Source organism: Ursus maritimus, unplaced genomic scaffold (genome assembly GCF_017311325.1).
Source record: "Ursus maritimus isolate PB19 unplaced genomic scaffold, ASM1731132v1 scaffold_13, whole genome shotgun sequence".
In the NCBI taxonomy this organism is placed as follows: Eukaryota; Metazoa; Chordata; class Mammalia; order Carnivora; family Ursidae; genus Ursus; species Ursus maritimus.
Window position 1 is genome coordinate 32,068,450 of NW_024423675.1, and position 25,769 is coordinate 32,094,218.

General features: G+C 36.3%; 1 protein-coding gene across 1 annotated transcript in view; it reads right to left on the reverse strand.

Annotated features, from left to right (window-relative positions):
- TRDN (triadin) overlaps window positions 1–19,463 on the reverse strand; it is a 276,837-nt gene extending 257,374 nt beyond the window's left edge. Inside the window, 2 exon segments of the mRNA XM_040627484.1 lie at window positions 18,974–19,183; window positions 19,427–19,463. Coding sequence (XP_040483418.1) covers window positions 18,974–19,183; window positions 19,427–19,463 — 247 coding nt within the window.
- Between the last annotated feature and the right edge of the window lie 6,306 nt (window positions 19,464–25,769).

The following is a 25,769-nucleotide window of genomic DNA, read 5'->3' on the forward strand; positions in this document are numbered from 1 at the left end:
TAATGGCACCATTAAATGTATTTTTTAGCACTAGTATATTTTATATCTAATGGAAGAATATGGCAAATGGGATTTTTATGATCTGAATAGACTGAGACCATTTCCCCATTTCCCTTTTTTCTAAATGTTCACTGAGGAACTTAACAATAAAATCCAACAAATAGACATCAGTTTAATTATCCTTATGCCTAAATGCACTATATATATACACTCTGCAGACATGTATATTGCCTGGTCCTAAAATAGTCAAACCAGGATGTTTTCATGAAGTCAGTGTTGCTGGCTTGTGATCAGCCTCTGATTTTTAGTTATGTGGACAACAACTTTAAAAATATCAATATAGATGTACACATAGATAAAAGATACAAATTATAGATATATCTTAAATAAGATAGTAGTCCTCAAGTTGACTCTAACTCCCTCTCTTGGATATCACATCCAAATTCTATCAATGGGAATAATCCTATACAAGGCAACTAAACATTTTATTGATGTGGGTTTTTTTAAATTATATTTTCTTACCTCTCATGTTTCCATGAGTTAAATTAAATATATTACATTAGGATCATCATAAAAATAATAGTAGCTAACATTTAGAGAGTGTGTATTACCTGCCAGATACTACTCTAAGAACTTTATATTAACCCACATTTCCCTTTCAATAACCCAATGAGGTAGCTATATTATTTTATCTCTCTTTTAAATATAAGAAAACTGAGGTTTTGCTATATTGCTATCAACAAACAAACAAAAATGTGAATTCACAATTGGTTCTAGAGTCAGATACTGGATGAGAGATCCTGGGAGGGGTTTTCTTGCTGTTAAAAGGGGAAACAAGGACTTTATTGCATGGGTACATAAAGCCTGGAGCTGCTGTAGCCACCTTATAACCATAAAGACAGCAGCTGATTCACTGAGGAAGGCAAAGGTTAAAAATGAAAGAACTAGAGTCCATATGACATTGCTGAAGCATTGAATTATCCAATCTTGGAATAATCGCCCTACTTCCAGAGCTTCTGTTATGTGAGATAAGAAATGTTTCTCAGTGTTCAAGTCACTCTTAATTGTATCTTATATTTCTTACAGAAAAATATACCACCAGATGCAGGGAAACTGCTCTAGGATCCTTATGATCGATAATTGGATTCTTAGCACTGATAAAAGAGTGCCAAGAGAGGCAAGGAAAAGTTTAAAGTTAAATACGATTTCTATTGGCCCTCTGTCTTTGAAGTCAAAGTATACAGATACTTAAGTTTCTAAATGGGAACATACACTGGAAATTAAATTAGTCATTTTCTCTGCTTTCCTCCTAAAGAACCAAGTCCATGTTTTCGCCATTATCCTTGACCATCAGTCTTACATTCTTTAAGTTATATTAGACTCTTCTTGATCTTTCAAATCCTGACAAACATCAGCAAAGAACAGTTACAAGCTTGGGTCCTGAGCTCAGACTGACAGCGTTCAAGTTTAGGCCTCCCACCCAGTGCAATGCCAGCCCATATTGGAGGCAGAGACAGAAGGAGAAATCAGTAATAATAATCCTGTCTTTATTTAAAATTTTGATATTTGGTTCAGTGCAGATTTTTGCATTAATTTTGTAATTTTAACTATTGCATTAAAATATCATGCGTCCTAATTACTGAGTTTTTCGGGGTCCTTACATTTTGTACCCAACGTGAGTGCGTCACTCACCTCACTCTAGTCCTGGTGCTCCCCCCACGGATAGCTGTATGATGTTGAGAAGATCAACTTTTTCCACGTCTATAAAATTCATTGGTCTATGCTTTTCTAAAGTCACTATTCGAAAGTCACCCCTTCATACCTGTTATCTTTATGTTAAACCTTCTCATATTCCAATTTATAATATATCCAGTTCTGGCAAACTGTATTATATAGTGGGAAAAAATATTTTTTTCTGTGCTGCAGTTTGCTGAACTGTAAAATGACAATAAGAGTAATAATACTTACCTCACAAGGTTGTTATGATTATTATATGAGATAATACATTCGAAGCACACAGTATGGTACCTGGTAATTAATAAATGTCAATGTGGAGAAACAAGCAAGATTGCCTTTGAATCTTGAATGAGCCAGAGGTTCTTGTCAGTTTTCTAGCTGGGGCAGCGGCTGTCCCCTTAGTAACAAGCTCTGTGTATGATCTCACCTTCAACTCAGGTCTCCGAATGCTGCACTACAGTCATTTCCATATCCCCCTACACCTCTGAGGCCTAAATTCCCCTCGCATGGTGTCCATTCCCAAAGGAATTACCCTCCCAACGGTAGGCTGCCCTCATGCATATTTTATCAGTGGCAAGAGCATCTCAGCGGTGGAGGAGGTTTGCTTATCTGCATCCGTCTGAGCCACTCCAAGAGATGGTGATTGAACAGGAATCCCAGGCATCTTCTGCCCCTTTTGCCCATGAGTCTCTGCCTGCATTAGATGGTATTTACTGAACTTCACTCAAACTCACTGTATATAAACTCCTTGGTATAAAGCACCTAAAGCAGCGTAAAGGAAATAGTAAATGTTATTAATTGGACTCTCAGAGCCGTTTAACTCAAACATAGGGTGGTGCTCCATGAATGTAGACGTTATAAATATTGTCTTGTGATCATTCAGTCACTATGTTGTCACAGGCCACCTTGGCAGGGTCTGTGAAATCCAAACAATTACATGAAAGAACTAGTGATTGTTCCTTAACCCCCAGAAAATATTCACGTTTAAATATTTAGATCTAAACTGAGGTAAGCGCTTTTAAAAGTGTCACAAATGCTACCCCAACTAGAAAAAAATTCAAGTTGTATGTACGTTGATGTGTGTACCTTGCACATAGGAGCGCCTTGCACATGGGCTTGCTACACAGGTGTTTCTAATTTTGATATGTGAAGAGTACTGTCTGAAAATATATAGTGTATTTCCAGACCTAAAAAAATTCTAATTTTCAGTGACTGGTTTCTCCATTCTTATTGCAGTTAAGTGCTGGGATACTTTTGTTTCTGTTAGTGAAAATTTGATCGTGTTAAGAAGAATTTTAGCAAATTATGCATCATTTAATATACTCTGAGTTACATGACAATTCCTGCTTGAAGTACTGTGAAATTACTCTGGGTAAACAGAATTCCCTAGAACTTACCCAGTGCCAAACAGAGCTTCAGATGTGTTTCCCATTCCCATGCCACCCCCAGGATGGGAAGAAAGGAAACAAAAGTAGGAAAAACAAACAAAAAGATAAAAATATGTAAATGCTGTGTTAGTATATGCAGAAAGCAATGGTTGTCTCCTCTGTGTTTATGTTTCTTATACTCAGAAATGTCACTGAGAGAATGCAAATTCTTATTAAACATTTTGGACTTGAGGTTTGACATCATTTATAATAGTCAACAATTTCCTAAGAATGTAAGGTTGAAATACTAATTTAATTTAGCTTATTTTTAACCAGAACACATTTGAAATGAAAAGCACTCACAATGAACTTAATAGCCCTTTGAGTCTTTAGGCCCCGGAGTTTCCAGCATAGACAATGCTAAGTACGGATACTTAAAGAGTAACAAACAAAAATATGTGCTTTTATATCCACTTATTAAGGTCTGTGTCTTTATCAAAGGGACATTTACTCAAGACATTGTACTTTAAAGCATTTTAGGATCAGTCTGAAGTAACTTTCAAACAAACTCATGGGTTAGACCATTTAACTCGAATAAACTTGGTTGAACTCAATGATGTCAGAACTGCCATCTTTAATTTTTATCATCACAATAGAAGGGCTTTCAATTTCTTATACTCTCTTATATGCCTTTTTTCCTCCCATGAGTTTATTGTTTTCTTTTTCTCTGTTTCACTTCAAATTGAAAGTAAGGCCAATATGTGAAAAATATAACACATCAAAGAAAGTCAAGAATTCAGGAAATGTTTGAAGCAGCACCTTTATTCCTCCATAGTTATTCTAAGGTGTATTTATATCCTGCCAATGGAAGTTTGTAAAAAGCACACTAACTGGAATTCCAAATCATCCCATTATTGTCTCTTGACAAAATCCCTGGAAATAGCTATATTTTTGTAAGATTGCTTCAGTTTCAGAAACAACACTTGATATTTTGGTATCTGAGAAGCAACTTTTGTTGCACCAGAATAATAATAATCTGTAGCACCAACATAGCTTTTGCTTTTTTTTTTTTTAAGAGAGAGAGAGCAGGCGGGTTGGGGGTTGCAGAGGGAGAAAGAGTCTGAAGCAAACTCCACCCTGAGCATGGAGCCTGATGTGGGGCTCAATCCCACAACCCTGAAATCATGACCTGAGCCGAAATCAAGAGTCCAACACTCAAACAACTATACCACCCAGCTGCACCACCAACATAGATTTTTTTAAAGATAGCTTTTCCACCCAAGAAGAAAGGATTGTTTCTTAATATCTTCTCTTCAAATCCATGTATAGTAATCCTTTAGAATGAGTTTCACTGTTAAGTGGTTGCCTTCGACTCAAGTTGTGATGCCAGGTCCTGGGACTGAGCCCTCTTCGGTCTCTTTGTTCAGTGGGGAGCTTGCTTCTCCCTCTCTCTCTGCCTGCTGCTCCCCCTGCTTCTGCTCTCTCACTCTCTCTCTCTGTCAAATAAATAAATAAAATCTCAAAAACTAAAAAATAAAAAAATTAAATGATTTCCGCTAAAGAGATCATTGGAGTGGAACTGCCTAACAGAGATTTGGGAGGAACAAAGGTAAAAACCGTAGTAAAATGGAGAGGTGGAGACCAATGAAAATTAAATTCAGCTTCTACAGTATAGGCTTTGCATTGGGTAACTTCCATTGCAGCATATAATAACATTTTGAGGATCTCTGCATGGACAGAAATGTGGAACTCAAGCTATGTTGCAAAATTTCTTTGAAATTGAATATGTAGATCAAAATAATTTATTTATTTATTTAATTAACATTTTGTGATTTAGCAAAAATATAAATATTAAATCAGCTCATTTTAGACTGGATAATTAAGTTATGAAGTAAAAAGATATTTCTATAGAGCATCTCTCAGATGCTTCTATGAAGAAGAGTGTGATGAAAACTCACTTAGCTCTATTTAAATGAGTGTTTTCACAAATGAGTGATAACCATGCTATTGCTGTAGTCCATAATATATGTTATATTTTTTAAGTAAGATGTTTAAAAAGCTGTATATAATTACATGCCCTGAATTACATAAGTGATGTATCTTCAAAACCAACTTTCTCTGAGTAACTTTCCTCCAACTGGATTTTTAACACAGAGACGATGTACAGAGGTTGAAATTCCCTTAAATTTGCTGTCCTTACCCTCAATGAACAGGCCTCAAAAATGGTGAAATGGGAAGTTGGATTCATGAAATTCCCTTGGTACTTCCCTTTTTAAAAGATTTTATTTATTTATTTGAGAAAGAGAGAGAGAGCACATGCACAAGCAAGGGGGAGGGACAGAAGAAGAGGTACAAGCAGACTCCCCACTGATCAGGGAGCTGGATGCTGGGTTCCATCCCAGGACCCTGGGATCTTGTCCTGAGACAAAGGCAGATGCTTAAACGGCTGAGCCACCCAGGCACCCCTTCCCTTGGTACTTCTAATATTAACCACGCTATGGGAGAGTTTTACTTATGCAGGTGGAGTTGGGTTTTGAAAGCAGAAGAAGAGGCACTTGGGATGAAAATATGGGCATAAAGTAGAGAGAGCGAGGAAATCAGGAGCCTGCAAGGGATGCGATGAGATTCATGAGAACAAACTGGAAATTGCATCAGTCCTATGACCTCCAAAACTCCCTCTCCAAAGAGAAGATGCTATCACCCTTGTCATGCTAAATATGCACCTAGGCCGGGAGTGGAAGAAGCTGAAGAAGCATCTGTCGGGAGCTGGAGTTGCTGTAGGATCAGGGGCTGTCCCATGCCAACAAGGTGAGCCAAGGGATCAGGACAACATGCATACTCAAGTTTAAAGGAAGACATTTGAAATTTTAAATAGGGGAATAATAATAAAAAAAGATGTGCAACTTTCATTCTGGCCTCAGAATGAAAAGGAGGCAAAGGCAAGATTCTAGGCAAAAAAAATACATGGCTACTGCAACAATCTTGGGGAAACTAAAGCAGGAGTTCTAGAAATAAGTCACAGAGTACAGAACAGAGCCAAGAGATGTTTAAAAGTTAAATGAGTGTTTTTTGATCACTGAGTGTTTATGGGTCGTGGGGAAAGAGAAAAGCTTACAAGGAGTCCCACATTTCTGACTTAAAAAACTGGAAAATGAACTGGACTTAGAATCTAGGAGGCAGGCCTGGAAAGAAATATAACTAGTTCAGTTGGGAATCTTGAGTTTAATGCTCCAACCGAACATCCTTATGCAATTAGAAAAATTGGAGACAGATTGAGGTTAAGGATGGGGAAAATAAAAATGCTTATGAGATTAATTTTTCCTTCAAAATCAAAATAGTTTTACTGACTCCCATGGTGGAAAGTTTTTCTTAAAACTTATGATAAACTTTGATTGTTTAGAACTGTGTCTACTTTTATCCTCTAAATCTTACTATCTTGCCATTTTAGAAAATTGATCCTATTGGTAGATTGAGAGCCATATATTAAAGGTAAGTAGGCTAAATATGATGGCAGCTTGCTTATCACTTGTTTGGGTGATGCAAAGTCATTGCAACCAACACATGGAACAAGGCGATACTGTTTGACAAGGGCAAGAAGCCATCGATGCCAAAGAGACTTACAAAAGTCCTAAGAAGATAAGGTTTTAATAAGGAAGAGGCTGTCAATAGTTCTTATTCTGTAAGGTTTAACCAAGATGAATGGTACGTGTGCAAGTTGTTCACACTTAAGTTCACAATTTGTTCATTTGTTCAATGTGTTCAGGAAGAAGTCAAGTGTGTATCTGAGACATTTTAGCAGAGTGATAGAATACGCCAGATCATCTCTTAACAGAGGGCTTTAGAAACAAAGAGGGCTGTTGCCAAATGGCGATATAGGGAAGTGAGGGAAATTTGTTTTTCCAAGTTAAGAAAACCCATAAACACTCGTGGCAAAGGAGGGAATAGAGGAGGAGATCTCGAAGATCCTGGAAGGAGACGGCATTTTACATCTGGCAACATTTAAATGTACCAACATTGAAAAAGTACCTTCAAGGCTCTTCCCTTCTATACACACCCAGATACACACATTCCCTTAAAAGTAATGAGCCCGTTTGAAAGGCCAAATCTTCCTGGTGAGCATGGTTCCTCAGTGGGTTGGCTGCCTGACTCTTGATTTCGGGTCAGGTCATGATTTCATGGGTTTTGAGACTGAGCCCCAGAGTCTGTTGAAGATTCTCTCCCTCTGCCCCCACCCACTCCTGCTCTTTCTTTCTATCTCTCTCTTTCAAATAAATAAATAAATCTTTTAAAAAAAATCTTCCTGAAGCAATAACTCGTACTTTGGGTTACAAGGAGGTCATTAGACTGAAGTGCTTCGAATGCTTTAGCAGCCAATGAAAGCAAACCCAAACCTAAGACTGTAAATACCTCAAGGATAAGAAATCAAAACCTAAGGACAGCCAATCACAGTCAACCAGGCTTTGCCAAGTAAGGCGAACTCTTAGCCACAGCCCATCAATAATTGCCTTGCTCTGCTTCCACCTTCTACAGAAAGCTTCTAACTCCTGTAGGTGGAGCTTTCACAACCACTTTCTTTTTGGTGCTGCCTGGTTCCACTCAATTTTTCTTCAAACTCTTAACATTTTGAATATGCCCCAGTTTATCTTTTAACATCCCAGATAAATATATTTTCCCAAACCATTGTCATTTTCGCTCTCCATCTTCTTTTCTCTTCCTCTCTGTCTGGTCATCTTTTCTCTCCCCCCTCCCTCTGATCTCTGCATACTATCAGTATGAGATTACAATGGTCAGGCCCGCTCTCTTTTTTAGTGATAACCATGTAAGAAATAAAATAAAATAAAATAAAGGGCAGACACAAAGCTTTTGAAGTACATCGGATTCTAAAAGATAAAACTCATGTGATTTACCATTTTGAAAAAATAAAATACTTGCAGATGTTGGATACTTAGATGCTTTTAAACCAAAGAAAAACTAGGATCCTGATTTAAAAGCACTTTTGGTGAGCTAATTGTTTTATTGACTGCACAAGGAAATGACTGTCACTTTTCTAATCTACATTTGAATAGTCATAGTGTAGCTCCAATCCTTGCGATTCAAAATCTGAGGCATGGGCATTTTCCTTCTGCTTTTTAACATTTTTTCAATTCAAATTTTCTCATACTCATCTTAACTATTAACAGACTTCAGTATTTTAGAAATGTACACTTGTATGGAACCCTAATGAAATTAAAGACAAGCAACTTTAGTTAAAATTACATGGCTATTTCAACATTTAATAGTTTCATGGCAACGTTTCTAAGTCGTTCTTTGCTATTCCTCAACTGTAACTTTTTGAGGCAATGAGGAATGCTACTGAATGCAAATAGATGTACACTTCACCTCTTTTTCCCAATATGACCCCAATCAACCAATTTTTTGCTGGCAAAATCGTGTTGCAAATGTTTCAGCCTGGAATATTTCCAGCCTACTGGAGCTAGATCCATGTCAAATAAAGGGCATTTATATTCTGACACAAAATTGCAAACAACTTCTGGCTCCTTTTACCCATGTCAAGTATCTAAATAAAATGAGAGAATCTTATTATACTTTTATTAATGAGCATGGTGTAGCTGTTATTACATTAATAGAAAAACCTGCTTGCTTTCCTCTTTTTTTAAAAAAAAATCTTAAATATGAACACAATTCCAATGTTATAATATTAACAAGTAATGGAAAAGCAAGTTTTCTGTAGATTTATAGCTTTCGATAGATTTGTTTCCAAGCTAACATTCAATGGAATTAATTTTCTGGGAGCACAAGGATAGTCAAAATATCACAGTACTCCAATCGGATGATTTATTTGGATCATTATATTATAAACTTAACAGACCAGTGGAGAAGAGAGATAGTAGATTTGGGATTAATATAGTAATTAGCATATCTGGACTAATTATTTAATAAACATGCATTTGGTCAGTCAAGTTTTAGTCTTGGAAACTCTTGATTGTATTATATAGTCTCTTGAGCTATTCTTTTACTCAGTGTTAGCTGAGGAAATAATTTTGAAGTTCTTTTTACCACATTAAAATGTAGTATGTAGCGCCATGAATTATGTGCTTATTATATCATATAAGAGTAACAAACCATTTCAGAATGGCTAGAACATTTCCTCAATGTTAAAATAAAATAGAGCACTTTAATCACTGGATTTCTTTTGTGTAATTGCTAGAATCTATGTATATTCACATGATATTTAAAAACTGGAAATCAAGTGGTCAATTCATCTTTTTGAAATATGCCTATTCATCTTTTTGAAACATTGAAATACGCTTAAGGTCATGAAGAATAAATTAAAATAGTACTAACTACAATTTATCTAATAATGATGATGTGCCATTCAAAATTCCAAGTGTTTTGTATGTATTAACTTATTCAAGGTTCACAGGACCATATGAAACAGGTACTATTATTCCATAGAGAGAATGAAATTGAGGCACACAGAAGTAATTTCCCCAAGATTACACAGCAACGGATCGGTTGTCAGGAGTGATTGGTAAAGTCAGGATTCTAACCCCAAATTTTGTTATTACTGTTTTGTGTCTTTGCTTTTTTTTTTTCTTTGTTTGCTTGTTAGATATGCTTAGCAAATAACTTCTGTTTAGATCATACAAATTTTACTGAACAATATGTGTCAGGCAATAAACAGGGCAACAGGATTATTAAAATGAATAAGAAAATCCTTTCCTTTGAGATGCTTAAAGCGCAATCAAGGAAACAGACATTTAAAAAGTATTTTAAATGTGAATCCTAACATTATCAGTATCATCATACACTAATATTTTATGAAGAAATACTATGCTCATTACTCAGCATTCAGAGTGTAAAAAATGCTATCACCCTTTCCTTTATTTCCTTATCTGTTCATTCACTTTCACCTAAATGTTCATTCAAATGTTTGTTGAGGGGCGCCTGGGTGGCACAGCGGTTGAGCGTCTGCCTTCAGCTCAGGGCATGATCCCGGCGTTATGCGATCGAGCCCCACATCAGGTTCCTCCGCTATGAGCCTGCTTCTTCCTCTCCCACTCCCCCTGCTTGTGTTCCCTCTCTCGCTGGCTGTCTCTATCTCTGTCAAATAAATAAATAAAATCTTTTAAAAAAAAAAATGTTTGTTGAGCTCATACTTTGTGCTAAACACTTCTAAGCACTTGAAATATCAAGTAAATGAAATAAAGCCATTTCCTTACAAACCTAACAAATCAGTGGAGAAGAAACATTTTATTTTATTTATTTTTTTTAAAGATTTTTATTTATTTATTCGACAGAGATAGAGACAGCCAGTGAGAGAGGGAACACAAGCAGGGGGAGTGGGAGAGGAAGAAGCAGGCTCATAGCAGCGGAGCCTGATGTGGGGCTCGATCCCATAACGCTGGGATCACGCTCTGAGCCAAAGGCAGACGCTTAACCGCTGTGCCACCCAGGCGCCCCAGAAGAAACATTTTAAATAAATAATCACACCCTGGGGCACGTGGGTGGCTCAGTCAGTTAAGCCTCCAACTCTTGATTTTAGCTTAGGTTGTGGGATAGAGCCCCCCTCGAGCCCTGTGCTCAGTGCAGAGTCTGCTTGTCTCTCTCTTTCCCTGCTCCTCCCCCTGCTTGCTCTATCTCTAAAATAAATAAATAAAATCTTTTTTTTTTTTTAAAGATTTTATTTATTTATTCGACAGAGATAGAGACAGCCAGCGAGAGAGGGAACACAAGCAGGGGGAGCGGGAGAGGAAGAAGCAGGCTCATAGCAGAGGAGCCTGATGTGGGGCTCGATCCCATAACGCCGGGATCACGCCCTGAGCCGAAGGCAGATGCTTAACCGCTGTGCCACCCAGGCGCCCCAAATAAATAAAATCTTTAAAAAGATAGTCATACCCAATTAAATATATACAACTTGTAAATATATACTATGAGTGAAGAGTAAATAATATAATGAGGAAGTATGACAAAGTGACTTGATTTACATTGAAAGTTCAGGAAAGGTTTTTCTAAGGAAGTGAATTTAAGCATAGCACTGAAAGTTGTATAATAGCTGATCCATCAAAAATTTGGGTGTTAACAGATGGTATGATTTATAATTGTATCCATCTACATGGATACATTTATAAATGCAACATAAGGCCTCATTTGGTAAGGTTCAAACGAGTAGTATAGAGCACTGATTTCAAACTTTTGGATTTTTTGACCTTGAAATTCACCACCAGCAAAAACCTGGAACCCAACGTCAAATTGCCAACTTTTTATTTTATAGAAGAATGTCATTTATAAACAGTGACAGAAATAATATCTGCAGTTAACATCATTTCCAAAGAGAATTTTAAGACTAAAAATGTAGGCACCATAAAATTAAGAATACTCCTCTAAAATAAATAAATTTTTCTTTATCTTTTTCCTTATTTCATGAAGGAGCAACAAATTTTCATTAGGATCTGGAAATCATTGGACTATGGAAACTTCTGCTTCCTTGATGTGTTTATGAGCAGACTGGATTTGGGTAATGAAATGTATCCTTCTAGATGTAGTGACAAAGAGGACCAAACAGGCCTGGGACATTGAACGGAAAAGTAGGATTTTGATAAGACTTGAATCAGAATAAGAATCACATAAAATGTCAACTATACTTGAAAACTCAGTGCACATGAGAACTGATAAAGTCTAAAATGTTGCATTTAGTGTCTCGGTCTTCCAAGTCTCCTAAAATGTGATAACATATTCATACACAGACAGTCACACAGATCTCTCTCTACACTCACACACACACACACATGCATGCACATACATATACATATATACATAACCATTAAATGTTAAATTTATACATTCTGATTGGCTTTGGGTCTTCCCTGAATCATTTTACTCCTCTACACTCACAGCCTGACAAACAGTGCACCTGCTTAACTGGGCTAAGTGCCAGAAGAAAAAATCAGGGAAATTAATTTCCAAGAGCAGTAGATAAATGGCACACCTCATTAGAAAATCTATTTAAAAGGCACATCAGGAGATGTCTGCAAGACTTTCATAAGAAATTGATGCTTCCTACCATGATGTCCTTGCTGGCTTTCTTCTCAGATTACTGATCTTCCTTCCCGGTAATAAGATTCAAATGCAAGTTATGCTTAATGAGTGTCTCCTATGTGCCAGGCACGTATGTTTTACATAGATTATCTTATCTAATTCTTACAAAATTGTTTTGAAATAAGTATGTGAAATGCATGCAAAAATTACCAAATGTGCTTCTTTGAGACCTCCTGGTACACCCATATAAACATTTTTCCTTCTTATGGATAGGGATGTTAATAAATTATGACCCTTATTCTTTAGGCAAGAAAAGCCAAGAGTTAACTACAATTTATTCCTGTTCCTTCTGACCTAGAGGAAAATCATTAATATCTACTAATGCTTGAATTTGTAGTGATCTCTTTAGAAATCTTAGTTTTTGCATTTATTGTTTAGAGAGAAAAAGTTGTCTCTTTATGAATAAGACAGGCAAGTTTGTAAGGAATTTCAACCAAAGCCCACAAATTCTGATCCTGAGAGAGTTATTAAATCATCAGGGCAGCCTTCTGTTTTCCGAAAGAGCTTCCTGGCTGAGTCTGCAGAAGCTTGGGGGCAAGGTCTCCAGCAGCCTTTGTGATCCTCTTGTCTCAGTTAATAAAAAAGCAACATTGCCCTGCGCTAACCACTCACCACCCCCAGCACCCTCCCCAACCTGGCCTTTCTGAAGACTCTCATCTTCCCGGAGAAAAGTAAAGGCAAGATGGATAATATTTCAGTGATCAGAATCTTGGTTTCTGTCTGTTGTTCTAAGGTAAATATTAACTGCTCTCCATTTCACGCTCACAAGTGTCCTGTTTTAGAAAAGTTATATACGGTCATCCTACGCGATGGCTTTGTATGCTCTTAAATCACTAAACTGGAACTACATTTCCCAGAATTCCCTTACATGTAAGGTCTAGGTAACAGTTGGGCACAAGAGAAACTTGCATGAGCTTTAGAAAGCAAAACAGAAGTCTTAGCCATTATTTATTCTCTGCAGGTTGGTGTAGGGCAGGTGCTGTCGCAGCTCATGCACATTATCACCCATATGTTGGCTGACCTTGACAGGTGGCAGCAGCCGGCCGCATGTTCTCCATTTCCCACTGGACCGCCTCCTTCAGCATCTCCAAATCCTGGCCAGGTGCTTGTGCAATTCCGTAGTGGAAGGCGCCGATTTATCTTGAGCTCACCCACATCATTGTAATTTGAGGTGGTGAGAGTCAAATAAGGGTTCCAGTTTGTCCTTGTCCATTCCAGTTTGTCCTTCGTCTCCTCTATTCTATTTCCATCTGCCCTTTCTAGTGATGGGGTTCAGGACATGCTTCCCCAGATACGGCACCTTGGCATATTGAATGTTTTCAGCTGGAAGAGTTTGAGAAATGACATGTGCAAGAAGGACTTTCTGACCTTCCCCTGAAGCAGGTCATAAAACTTTCCTGAGGAAGGTGTCCTCCCTAAACCCAGAGGAAAGGAATATCCTTATTTCCAAGACGCCCAGAGGAATCTGAATGAACAGCCCTTGCTGTTTCCTCAATTTATGACACTTAGCTCATACTCTTTTTGTTCTGTCACATTTTCCCCCCACTTTCCCCTTTTCATCAAACCTAGCATAAAAATGCTTGGGCTTAACTGCTTCTTAAGGTCTTCCTTTCTTTATGAAGCCTCCCGTGTCTCATAAAACTTACATTAAATAAATCTGAATGCTTTTCTCTTGTTAATTTATCTTTTGTTGAAGGGCCCTGGCCAACATTTTAGAAAGAGAGAAGAAAAAGTATTTTTCCTTTCCTACACCAACTTCCACTCTACTGACCCATGATCTGGTGCCAGATACACTTCAACAGCCCTACCTAGACTGCTAATCAGTTCTCATGAATGCATAAGCCTTATACTAAATCTTCTATTCTATATCACTGTAGTGACTGCACTCTGATCCCCTGATAGATACACCATATTATTTTTGGAAAGTGTTTGAACTTTATTTTTAGGAAGAAATGAAGGGCAGGTGAACTCTCTTTTTTAGTATCTGGTTTTGGAGTGTGTTTGTTTGTCAATGTCTTAAAATTTGTCTCATTTGATCAGAAGAAGCAAAGTCTCAAATTTTGCTGACCAGAAAGCAAGGTGTTATTCCCATTTGACAGGCAGAGACACCAAGTTCCTAGTCATGTTAACTTGTAGGTTAGAGAGTTGTAGAGTGAACTCAAGTCTTCTGAAAGAAGCACATAAAAGCCAATTCCACATATGCCTCACAGGTAGATTATTTGAGTACATTAAATCAAATTCAGAAAATTAGGAAGTGTGAAGGTTGCTTAGAAGAGAATCATTCTTCTCCATCCAGTACAGTATTTACTTATGAAAATAGATTTTCATTTCTCTATGAACAATTTCTTAATGCCTTAAAAGTGTTTACCTACTTTTCTAAAGTGCTGGAGAGTAATTTAGAGCCCAGCAACAGCTGCCCTGTCTGGTCTTCAGAGTTATTCCCAGTATGCTTTCTTTTATCACTAGCCTTGTATTAACAATACATATTTCAAAGACATTATGTAGTACAAAAGACTTATTGTAATAATATTAATTCTTAGTAAATATTTGAAATGTATCAATTAAAAATAATATTATAACATAAGAGTACCATTTACATTTTGACACTCTTATTGAAGCAAATGATTTTTTTTCTGTGAAGAATCAACATAAAAAAGGCAGGTTAGAATTTACTAAATGGAGAAAAGAAATTAAAATTTTAATATGAGTGTATATATCCCATGTAACCAATGGTTAATATGAGTTACAGGTTTTATGCTGTAATTATACAGTCTTGGAACTTATATTATTTTCGTTTCGGAAAGTGTACATTCAAATCTGAATTAGCAAAAAGTATTTGAACTTCTTATTTGAAAAATTTATGTATTTGTTCTTTAGAATTTCAGCTTTGTGATTATTTTATTTTCATTTCAAATTCATTGGAGAATTTATCTTCCCAGATGTGGCCTCATAATGCCAATCATCCCTATACATCATCTTTCTTTTTGCACCTATTGTAATTACAATAACTTTTTGTCAGCTAGAGTATTGGACGGCATTTCCTTATATCTAAGCATTTATCTAAAGATGTATAGCTTATCAAAGTAATTTTCTGAAAGTAGAATACATGGTGGCCAGCCTTCAAGTTGGCCCCCAATGAGCATTGCCTGCCGATATTCACAATATCATGCAGTCTCTTAGGACAAAAAGAAGGGCTGACCTGCGTAACCAAAAGGATTTTGCAGAACTGACGGTATGTGATTTTCAAGTCTTGGTCATAAGAGGCTTTGTGGCTTCTGCCTTCTTCTCTCTTGGATCTGAGAGCAGTCAGTTGCCATGTTGTGAAGACACATCAGCATTAACTTGACAGCCAAATGAATGAGACATCTTGCCAATGGTTCTACTACCACACAAAATCTTTCAGATGTCTACAGCCCCAGCCAACTTCTTTATTGCAACCTCAAGATACACGCTAAGCCTTTCCCAAACTCCTGACCTGCAAAAAATGTGTGGCATAATAAATGTTTATTGATGTTTTAAACCACTTATTTTTGAAGTAATTTATTATGTAGCAATGGATGACCATTACAAAATATGACAAGTAACATTTCATCTTACAAACATATTTTATTATTTTTTAATTCTGATTTTATTAAATGTATTTATTAATTTTTAAAGTTGGTCAAAAAATGGATGAAATAAAAATTTTATGATAAATATTTTTTCTTCATAATGTAAGAAATTATTTCAAAATCAAAATGTCAACATTATGTATCCTATAAGAAATGGAGAACAGAAAACTTACTACATGACAGGCACTCATGTACAGAGATGAATAAGACAGTCCCTTCCTTGGATAAGTTTAAGTTTCGGAGTGAAACAGACAAGTAAAGAGATACTTACAAGACAGCATGTTAACTGCTGTTAATACAACCACCCCTAAGGTACTAAGGTAATGAAAGCACAGTTCAGTGAATTTTTCTTAGGAAATCTGAGAATGTTTCACCAAAAAATGGAGTAAGTCTTGAAGGATGTATTCATCCTTCAAGAAAATGATGGAATGAATCTCTACTAGTGATACTGACATTTATACTGCTTGTGATAAAGCAGGTTCTGTTCTAAGCACTTCAAATATATTCACTTATATAATTCTCTCTCTCTCTCTTTTAAATTATTTATTTATTTGACAGAGAGAGAGAGAGGCAGCAAGAGAGGGAACACAAGCAGGAGGAGTGGGAGAGGGAGAAACAGGCTTCCTGCCGAGCAGGGGGCCCGATGTGGGGCTTTATCCCAGAACACTGGGATCAAAACCTGAGCCTAAGGCCGATGCTTAACGACGTGGAGCCACCCAGGCGCCCCTAATTTTCTTAATTTTATTACATAGGTACTATTACTGTCCCCACTTTATAGATGATGAAACTGAGGCAAAGAGAGGCTAAATGACTTTTCCAATATCACACAGGTAGGAAGTTGTAAGATCTGGACTTAATACCAGAGAAATCCAGCACAGAGTTCACATTTTTAACTGCTTTACTACACTTTCGGCGGGGTGTTCCTAGGGATAGAAAGCAGCGAAAAGCAATAGTAAGGATGGCTGGAAAGGAGGTTGCATGAACTGAATTACAAGATGAAAAGAGAGAGTTAAGCCAAGGACTTAAATTTAATGCCAAGAAATTTGCACTTTGGCAATAGGAAATACTTGGTGAAATTTATGTTTTATGAAGATACCTTTGGAGCAACGGTAAAGCGGAGAGACTGGATGAGGGAGACAAGAAGAAATTGCATTAGTGCCCTCCACAGAGAATCAAGGTCTGAAATGTAATAATGGAAACAGTGGTAACCAGAGAAGGGAGGGGACTCATGAGACATATGAGAGTTAGCTGGCATGGAGCATGGTGATTGATCGTGTCCAGCAGATTTAAAAGATGACTTGCAGATTTCTTTTTGTGGGGAATGGATAGATGGTTAGGTCACTAACAAATATAGGAAACTGGGGGAGGAGGCCTCACACAGAAGATGTGCCTAATAAACACTCCTTGAAAGAAGAAATGAAGTAGCAGTAATACAGAGACTATTTTTTTCCCCTGTGAGATGAAATGCCAGTAACATAGGTATTATCAATAACACCTACTTACAGTAGTCCAAGGAAGCTGTACCATGGACTGTGTGTCTTGCATTTAAGTAATCTAATCTGAAAGTCTAATTACAGGTAGCTGCTCATTTTATAAAATAATTAAGAACAAATTCCTTACAACAGTAATTTCTGTGATGTACTTATTAAATTAATAACTTTATAAATATGAGATTTACAAGCAATTCTCAAAATATCTACTGTAAAACTTAAGAACTGTATTTTACGATCATATTTGGTTCCAAAATGTAAATGAATGAAATTCTAGAAAGGAAAGAATAGATGAAATATCACCATTGATATAAGTTTGAGGGAAATAAAATAATCTAGAGTCATATAAACAACTTTTCACTTAAAACTCTAGGTCATAATTTTATATGACAGGCATTTCAATTGTATATCCTTTTAAAAGCCTCTATTACACAGTATACCCAAAGTATGGCTTATATAGAGAAGAGGTTCACAGTTCTGGATGGTGTTTTTCTTTCATTGATATCATGGGACTCACCTCTACCTGTTAGATAATGCTCACGTTAGCACAGCTACTAATGGTACTACAGGAAGAATCGTCTCAATCACACCACCATGTCAATAAACCCAAATGATCCAGTTCTATGACTTTGCAATATTTATGCTTATATTTCTTTGCATGTAGCCATTGCTTGGCACATATATTACGTTCTTGATAAATAATTGCTGAGTGAGTATAATACCATAATAAGAAGTAGAGGATCCCTGACTGTACAGAATGCAACTTATAGTCTTTATAGTTTCTGGGTCCTACTGATTCCATTCCCATTGGAGAAAGAAAATGGGAGGTGAGGGTGAGGGTGAATGGTGCAAATATGTAGGAGCACATTAAGAACTGAATGAGATGGTTTTATTTGTGGTAAAAAGCATAAATTTATTCATCTATTTACTTAATATTTATTATACACCTGACTGAGTCCTTCCCTCAAGGAACTCATAGTCAATAGAGCATGTCAGATGTGGAAATGGACACATATCATTTTAAAAGTGTTAACATACCTTGAACAAAGAGATAAACAGTATACTCAAAGATTGAATAGGCCATAATGAAAATCCGTCTTTCCTCACTTGCATTATTCCTGTTGTACTCCAAACCCATAAGAACACATGGCCACTCAATATGTAGTATCTCATTACAAGTAATTCTGGGAAAATCCTTTTCACACTCTTTATTTTCAGGCACTCAAAATAGGGTGTTTTGATGGGAGGAGCAAAGAGAATGTCTGGAAAGGAAGCTTGGCGCCAGATGGTAGAGGCACTTAAAAGTGCTTTACACAATTTCCCACTTGTCCAAAAGTTTTTTATTTGGTTTGGTTTGGTTTTAAATTAAGTCCCTGTTCCCAAACCAAATCTCCACCAAACTTTTTAATCATTATCTTCATGAAACTGTAACATTCAGCTTGTGTTTGGCATTACAAATACGGAAATTTATTTCATTTGAAATCACTGACTACAACAGGCAAGGAAGAACAGGAAGGAAATGGGGAAGAAGGAAACCAGACTTCACTGACACTCAGGCACGTTGGTCGCGAGTTTTATTTCTCACACAAAGATGAGATGAAAAGAAACAAAGACAGGAGGGAAGAACATTGCTTCTTTTCATCTAAAACCCACATTTCACGGATCTTACCTGAGAAGTTTTTGTAATCCACTAGGTCAAACATAACAACAGCAACAGCTGACCATGTGATTATCAGAGCAATGACCAGAAGCCAGGCTGCTGGGGAGCTGAATGTTGTCACTATGTCTTCTGTGACTGTCCTCTTCAGCACTTTTCCAGGGGATTTGGGCACAGATCCGTTTTTACTGTCGATCACAGTTGTGGTGGTAGACGCGTTTCCTAATCAAACGTTCAGAAGGAAGAATTGCAATTTAGAACTTCATGTCAAATGTTGATGACCAAGAACCCACACAGATTATATAATTATATTAAAGTTGTTTGTACCATTTTCTACAGTAGAACATACCTCTTTGGTGGCAGGGCCACACTTCCTGCTCACTACCCCAGTGTTTACCCTCCACTCTGAAATCCACATGCCCTAGTGATTAGCATTCCTCCTCTCCTAAACGCTGTAAATAATACCATGGGAGCCACAAACTTTGTCATCCCCTTCAGTCATTTTTACTTCTCCCTTACCACCTCCTACATCCACTACCATCAAAGGCAATGGGTTTTTAGTCAAGTTGTTTTTTAACAGCTTTTACCTTTATTTAGGTTCATATGTCAGTTCTAACTGCAAGCAAAAATGTTTCCTCTGGAGGAGAAACAAAATCAATGATAAAGTAGTTCAAATGGATGAAATCCTTTTTGGGTATCCTGGTTTAACTGTATAATTGACCCTTCTGTTGAGACCATTCATTTTTATTTGTGAAGATGTTGGAAAATTTTATTACATCCAGTAAACTTGTTACTCCTGCTTTCAAAGGTCTACATGTTGATGGGAGAAAATTTTTTAAATATTTAAAAATAGCAAAATACATAAATAGATAATCATTTGTAATCTCATGACCCAGAAACGACCATTAACATGTTGTTCTACTTATATCTACTTTTCTGTACGTACATATAAATATATAAATATGTTTTATTTGTTTTTGAAGTGATCATCACTCTTTCCTTTATGCGTTGTACTAGGCAATATATAATAAACACGTTCTTTTGCCATATGTATTCCATAAAATACCACTTAAGTGGCTGCATGGCATGTCACTTCATGGCTATGCATAATTTAGTCAAAAAGCTTTCTACCTTGGGACATTGCAGAATTTTTCTCAGCACATTAATAATTTTTATGTTAGGAGAATTTCCTAAATATAGAATTTCTCAGACGAATAACATCACTTTTACATCTTATGAGAGTATATATATGTATTTGACAATTAGTATATTTTTGAAATTTTTACATGCCAGGAGTCTCTGTTTTCTTATCCTTATAATACTGGGTATGACCAGTGTTCAAACTATTTGCAATCATGTAGGAGGAAAATTCTGCTTCATTTGTACTTCTTTGATTACTAGAGATGAGCTTTTTGTATACTTATTTTCCCTTTATATATTTTATCTTGTGAAATTTTTTGTTTGCTTTTCTATAAACTACCTCCATTTGGTGGTTTAAAAAACTGTATACACATACACATGTACCCAATCATATGTATGTATATATTTTTATATATGTAGATGTGTATATACAAATACCTATGTGTATGCATGTATTTATACATTTATACTCATTCCAAGAATGTGTACATGGATGTATACACACAAACACACGCATATGATAGTAAAATTTTATCTGATCTTAAGTTGCAATTTTCCCCTCAACTGTTTACCTCTTTCTTCTCTTTTCTTTTTTTTTAAGATTTATTTATATGAGAGAGAGAAAGAGAGAGCGAGCCAGGGTCAGGGAGGGGCAGAGGAAGAGGGACAGAGAAACTTAAGCAGACTCCATGCTGAGTGTGGATCCTGACACAGGGCTCCATGTCACAACCCTGAGATCACGACCTGAGCTGAAACCAAAAGTTGGATGCTTAACTGACTGTGCCACCAAGATGCCCCTACCTCTTTCTTTTTGTGGTATTTTTATATAGAGAGCAACCACTTGAAAATTTTGTAACTCTTTCATTTTATTCCTACAAAGTTGCTGCCTTTGAAAGACTAGCAAGCCCCTCTCAATGGAGAGTAGGCACATCTGATTATATTGACAATCCTGGACTCATAGAAAGTCACCTCTAGGGGTAACTTAGAAGTCATCTGAAACAACTGTTTCATGTTAACTTTTTTTTTTAAAGATTTTATTTTTTTGACAGAGATAGAGACAGCCAGCGAGAGAGGGAACACAAGCAGGGGGAGTGGGAGAGGAAGAAGCAGGCTCACAGAGGAGGAGCCTGATGTGGGGCTCGATCCCATAATGCCGGGATCACGCCCTGAGCCGAAGGCAGATGCTCAACCGCTCTGCCACCCAGGCGCCCCTTATGTTAACATTTAAGAAGAATTCAAAACCAACCAGAATATTCAAGTGACTCTGATAGCATTTTCAATCCCAAATTACACAGATATGTTTGTATTGAATACTATAGAGAAAAAAATATCTCTAACAATTCCAATATTTTTGCCATATCACAGCTTAACAACATATTTCATGTATTTTAAATACAGGCCATATTATCAATAATAATTTAAGAATTACATTATCAAAAAGGAAATTTTTATTAATCTTCTATTATACACGATTAATTTTTTTTTTTTTTTGAGAGAAGGAGAGGAAGGGGGATCAGAGACAATGGGAGAGGGAGAGAAAGAATCTTAAACAGGTTCCATGCCCAGTACAAAGCCAGACTAGACGGGGCTCAATCTCACAACCCTGAGATCATGAACCAAAATCAAGAGTCTGACTCTTAACCTACTGAGCCACCCAGGCACCCCAAAAATTAACCACTTTCAATTTTAGTTTTTACCTCTAAATTACATTCTCAACTACAAAACAAACTCCAGAATTTCATATTCCTTTGACACTTTGAACAAAATAAATTTCACCTAACTGGAAAGATGACTTGTAGTTACTTTAAGAATGTGCTAAATAATAGCTGAAGGGTTTTAGTATTTTCAAACTGAAGGGAATTCTTTGTACTCCTTGAAGGCCTCAGAGTGGAATTAAAGTGTTCCTTTCAATCTTTCGACCTCATTCTCTACCTTGCACAGTTCTTCCTTTCAGTTAGGTCTAACTTTTTCATGGAAATAGTAAAGCAAAACAGGTCTGCCACAGATTTTATAGACAAGAGAGATTGGGATTAACTTCCTGGCTAGAAAGTCACTACAGCTCCTCACCTCTGAGTAAAAACCTCTATATCTGAGGAACGAGGTTGGTAAGACCCGACTTACAGGTTTATGATGGCCTAAAAATAACTCATGTCAATTGCTTGGCAAATTTCCTGCTATGTTGAATTATTCAATAAATGGCAATACAACAGCTACTAAACTGTATCTTCATTATTATCAATATCAACATCATCATTATTTTTACTGCCACCTCCACGGCTAGTACAACCATTACTAAAATGATAAAGAAAGGCCAGAAGGGCAAGATTAACCTCAGAAACAATGGTGGAAGTTGAAAGACTAATTCTTCAATAAACGCAGGCACTTGTTTTGATTTAATAAGCATGTACGTTAGGCTAAGATTTTTCAGGGAGTCAAAATGGGATGTTATAACTCCTTCAATGACTTTCTTAATCAACTAACTTCTTGTGATACACAAGAAGGACACATACTGTAATTTATTCATATTAATGGAGAATGTTTTGTCCCATTAACAAATCAAGAGACATGATCTAGGGGCGCCTGGGTGGCACAGCGGTTAAGCGTCTGCCTTCAGCTCAGGGCGTGATCCCGGCGTTATGGGATCGAGCCCCACATCAGGCTCCTCTGCTAGGAGCCTGCTTCTTCCTCTCCCACTCCCCCTGCTTGTGTTCCCTCTCTCGCTGGCTGTCTCTATCTCTGTCAAATAAATAAATAAAATCTTTAAAAAAAAGAGAGAGACATGATCTATAACAAAGTTATTTTGTTACAATACAAATGTTTACAGTGCCAAAGGATTTGTTAAACTAGAAAGACAAATTTTGAAATTTCTAACAGCTGTGTACACAGGGTGCTTAGAGTTGAATCCAGTTCATATGAAAATTTGTAGTTTGGGGGGAAGAAATGAAAATACTGCATGCAAAATTAAGCACTCTAGTTAATAAAGTGTTACTTTATAAATTTGTTCTTTTACCAATAAATAGTACTATCCTTAAGTGCCATAAAATCCTATCACTGACTAGGAAAAAGAAAAGAAAATACATTCAAGTGTGTATATTAGTAGGTATTAATGATAACCAAACATAACTAATACAACCATTCCTAGATGACAATAGTAATTTAGCCGCATATTTTTAAGATTAAAAAGCTGATGAAGAGATCAGTGGCAAAATGAATTAATGAAGATTTTGAAGTGATTTTAGGTAGAAATTAACAATAGCGACAACGAATCTCCTTTCTTTTCTGAAAAGCTATGTGAATATATATCCCAAGGTCATGAACTCAATTTAGTTGAAATGATAGCAAGATGGAAAAATACCTTTAAAAAACAGATTTCACAGACTGTGCTTGAGATGGATCTCAAAGAAGGACAAATTAGAACGAACTCATATCATATCCTTTCATTGATTTTTGTGCCAAATTCCCATCACTTCTAATGGCAGTTCTGAAAATGGATGAAGGATAGGAGTGCTTCAAAGTGCAATTTAAGATCCAAGTGGGGCTACAAGTGAATCGAACCTTTGGAATAATGATTTGCAGGGGAGTAAGTGAATTACAAGTGTTTAGGAGAGGCCACCTGAAAGTTGGTATGTTGCTAATCTCCAGTTTCTTAACCTCTGGAAGACTTCTTACTACTGCTATATGGAGAACACCGGAAGAATTGCTTTTGCACTTCAAATTCACTTCAGTGAACTGTGTATGAGACAGTATTTCTGTAGACAATACCATACACACCTGCTTGCTATCTTGAAACCAAAAGAACACATTTACTGGGATTTGATACAAATTAGTTGGGTCCTGGTCATATTTTCTTTTTTCCTGGTCACGTTTTTTAAAAAACAAAAAATTTTTAAAGAGACAAGAATTTCTATACATTTTTCTTTTTTTATCAGAAAAATGAGAAACCATATAAATTCAGAAAGCAATGCAAATTCAGCGTTTAAATGAGACCTTTCATATTTAGAAGAACTGATATTATTATGAATCCCAAATTTTATTTCACCTTATAGTCCTACCAAAACAATTATGGCACAATTTTTTAAATGGATGAAAATGTTAACACTAAATGATTTTTAAAATTTTTTTCCTATGTGTTTTTTCTTCACATCCTCAAAAAATCCACTTAGAAATTAATCAAGACTCAAAGATGTTGAAAATATATTCTGCATATCCAACTCAGAAGGCAAAACTATAAGCAAGTTGAAAGTAATCTGAGGGTTATACTGCTTACGGAAAATTATGTGTTTCCTTTGTTATGGAAACACACTAAATTGTATCTTTCATTTGCCATTCAAATTTACTGCAGAAGCCACACAGAGCCAAGAGGAATAAAATTGAGGGGAAATAAATTGCCTTCTCTGACAGCTGGTCAAGATAAATGTGAAGAACAGAGTGTGTAATCTGAGATTATTTAATGTTTGAGAAGTACTTTGAAGATGACAAGAGCTAGTTATTGATATGGTAGAAAAATGAGAGGTAAATATTACTGAGAAATTTGACATGGGCAATGCTCTTGGAAAGTTGGCATCTCAGAGCAGCTAAGATATGTGGCAGTATTCTCCATGCCTACTTTTTAATTCCATTCCTTCCAATTTCATACAAATTATTTCGATTGCCAGAAAGCTAGAATCAGCTTCAAAGGAAGTGAGGATCTGGCTGAAAGACCAAATGACTCTGCCCCATAAGTAAAATTAGGGCTGCTTATGTAGTGATTCCAAAGACCCAGCTTCACAGTCAGGTTACGCACTGAAGACAAAATCACAAGCCTCCTAAAAGAAGTTGCTTAACCTCATCATGCCTTATTAATCAGATCAAACTGCCAAGTACACTTGCCTATTATTATTCCTAAGGGAAACTGACAATGCAATCTCTTCCAGGACACTCAGGAAAGACACCTATATTCTAGAATGGTATAAATAAAATATTACATTCTCATTACATAAAAGCATTAATTATGAATTTTGCATTTTACTATGTGAGGGATGTGGTTTGTGGAGTACTCCAATGCTGTATTTTTCCTTTGAAAATCTGAGAACAAAGGACAGAGAAGGAGTATATGCTATCAATGGCATTACAAAAATATGTATTATTCCAAAATTATATTAAGAATGTAATTTCCAATTACAAGTAAGAATGACCTTTACTATATTTAAGTGCTCCAGAAAACACATGTAAGTAAGAATTTTGGAGAAACTTTGCTAAAAATATCTTTTGGTAAATAAAGTTGAAAAATGAAAAATCCATCTTTTATCAATCCTGGTGTCTGCAGAATGTCTATGTATCACAAACATAGACATCTGTGACAATTAAATCATGTTTTTCTGCAAGTATATATAAATTGAATGAAAATAGTTTTCAAGAGGCAAGATAAACCATAACAATGCACAAAAACAGTCATTGTCAAAATAATCCTAGAATGCTCTAATTGAGACATATGTATGTTTTATATATTTATGTATGTATGTAGTTGATAAACCATAATAAATATCCTTAGAGTAATTTTTAGAAGGCTTCAGATACTAGGCATTTAAAAAAAAAAACTGTTCGCTCTCTTTCAAGGTAAAAATAGCTTTGTCTCACACCAGAAAGAGATCTCCTGCCAATTTCAGTGAAAGCCCTAAATTACCACCTT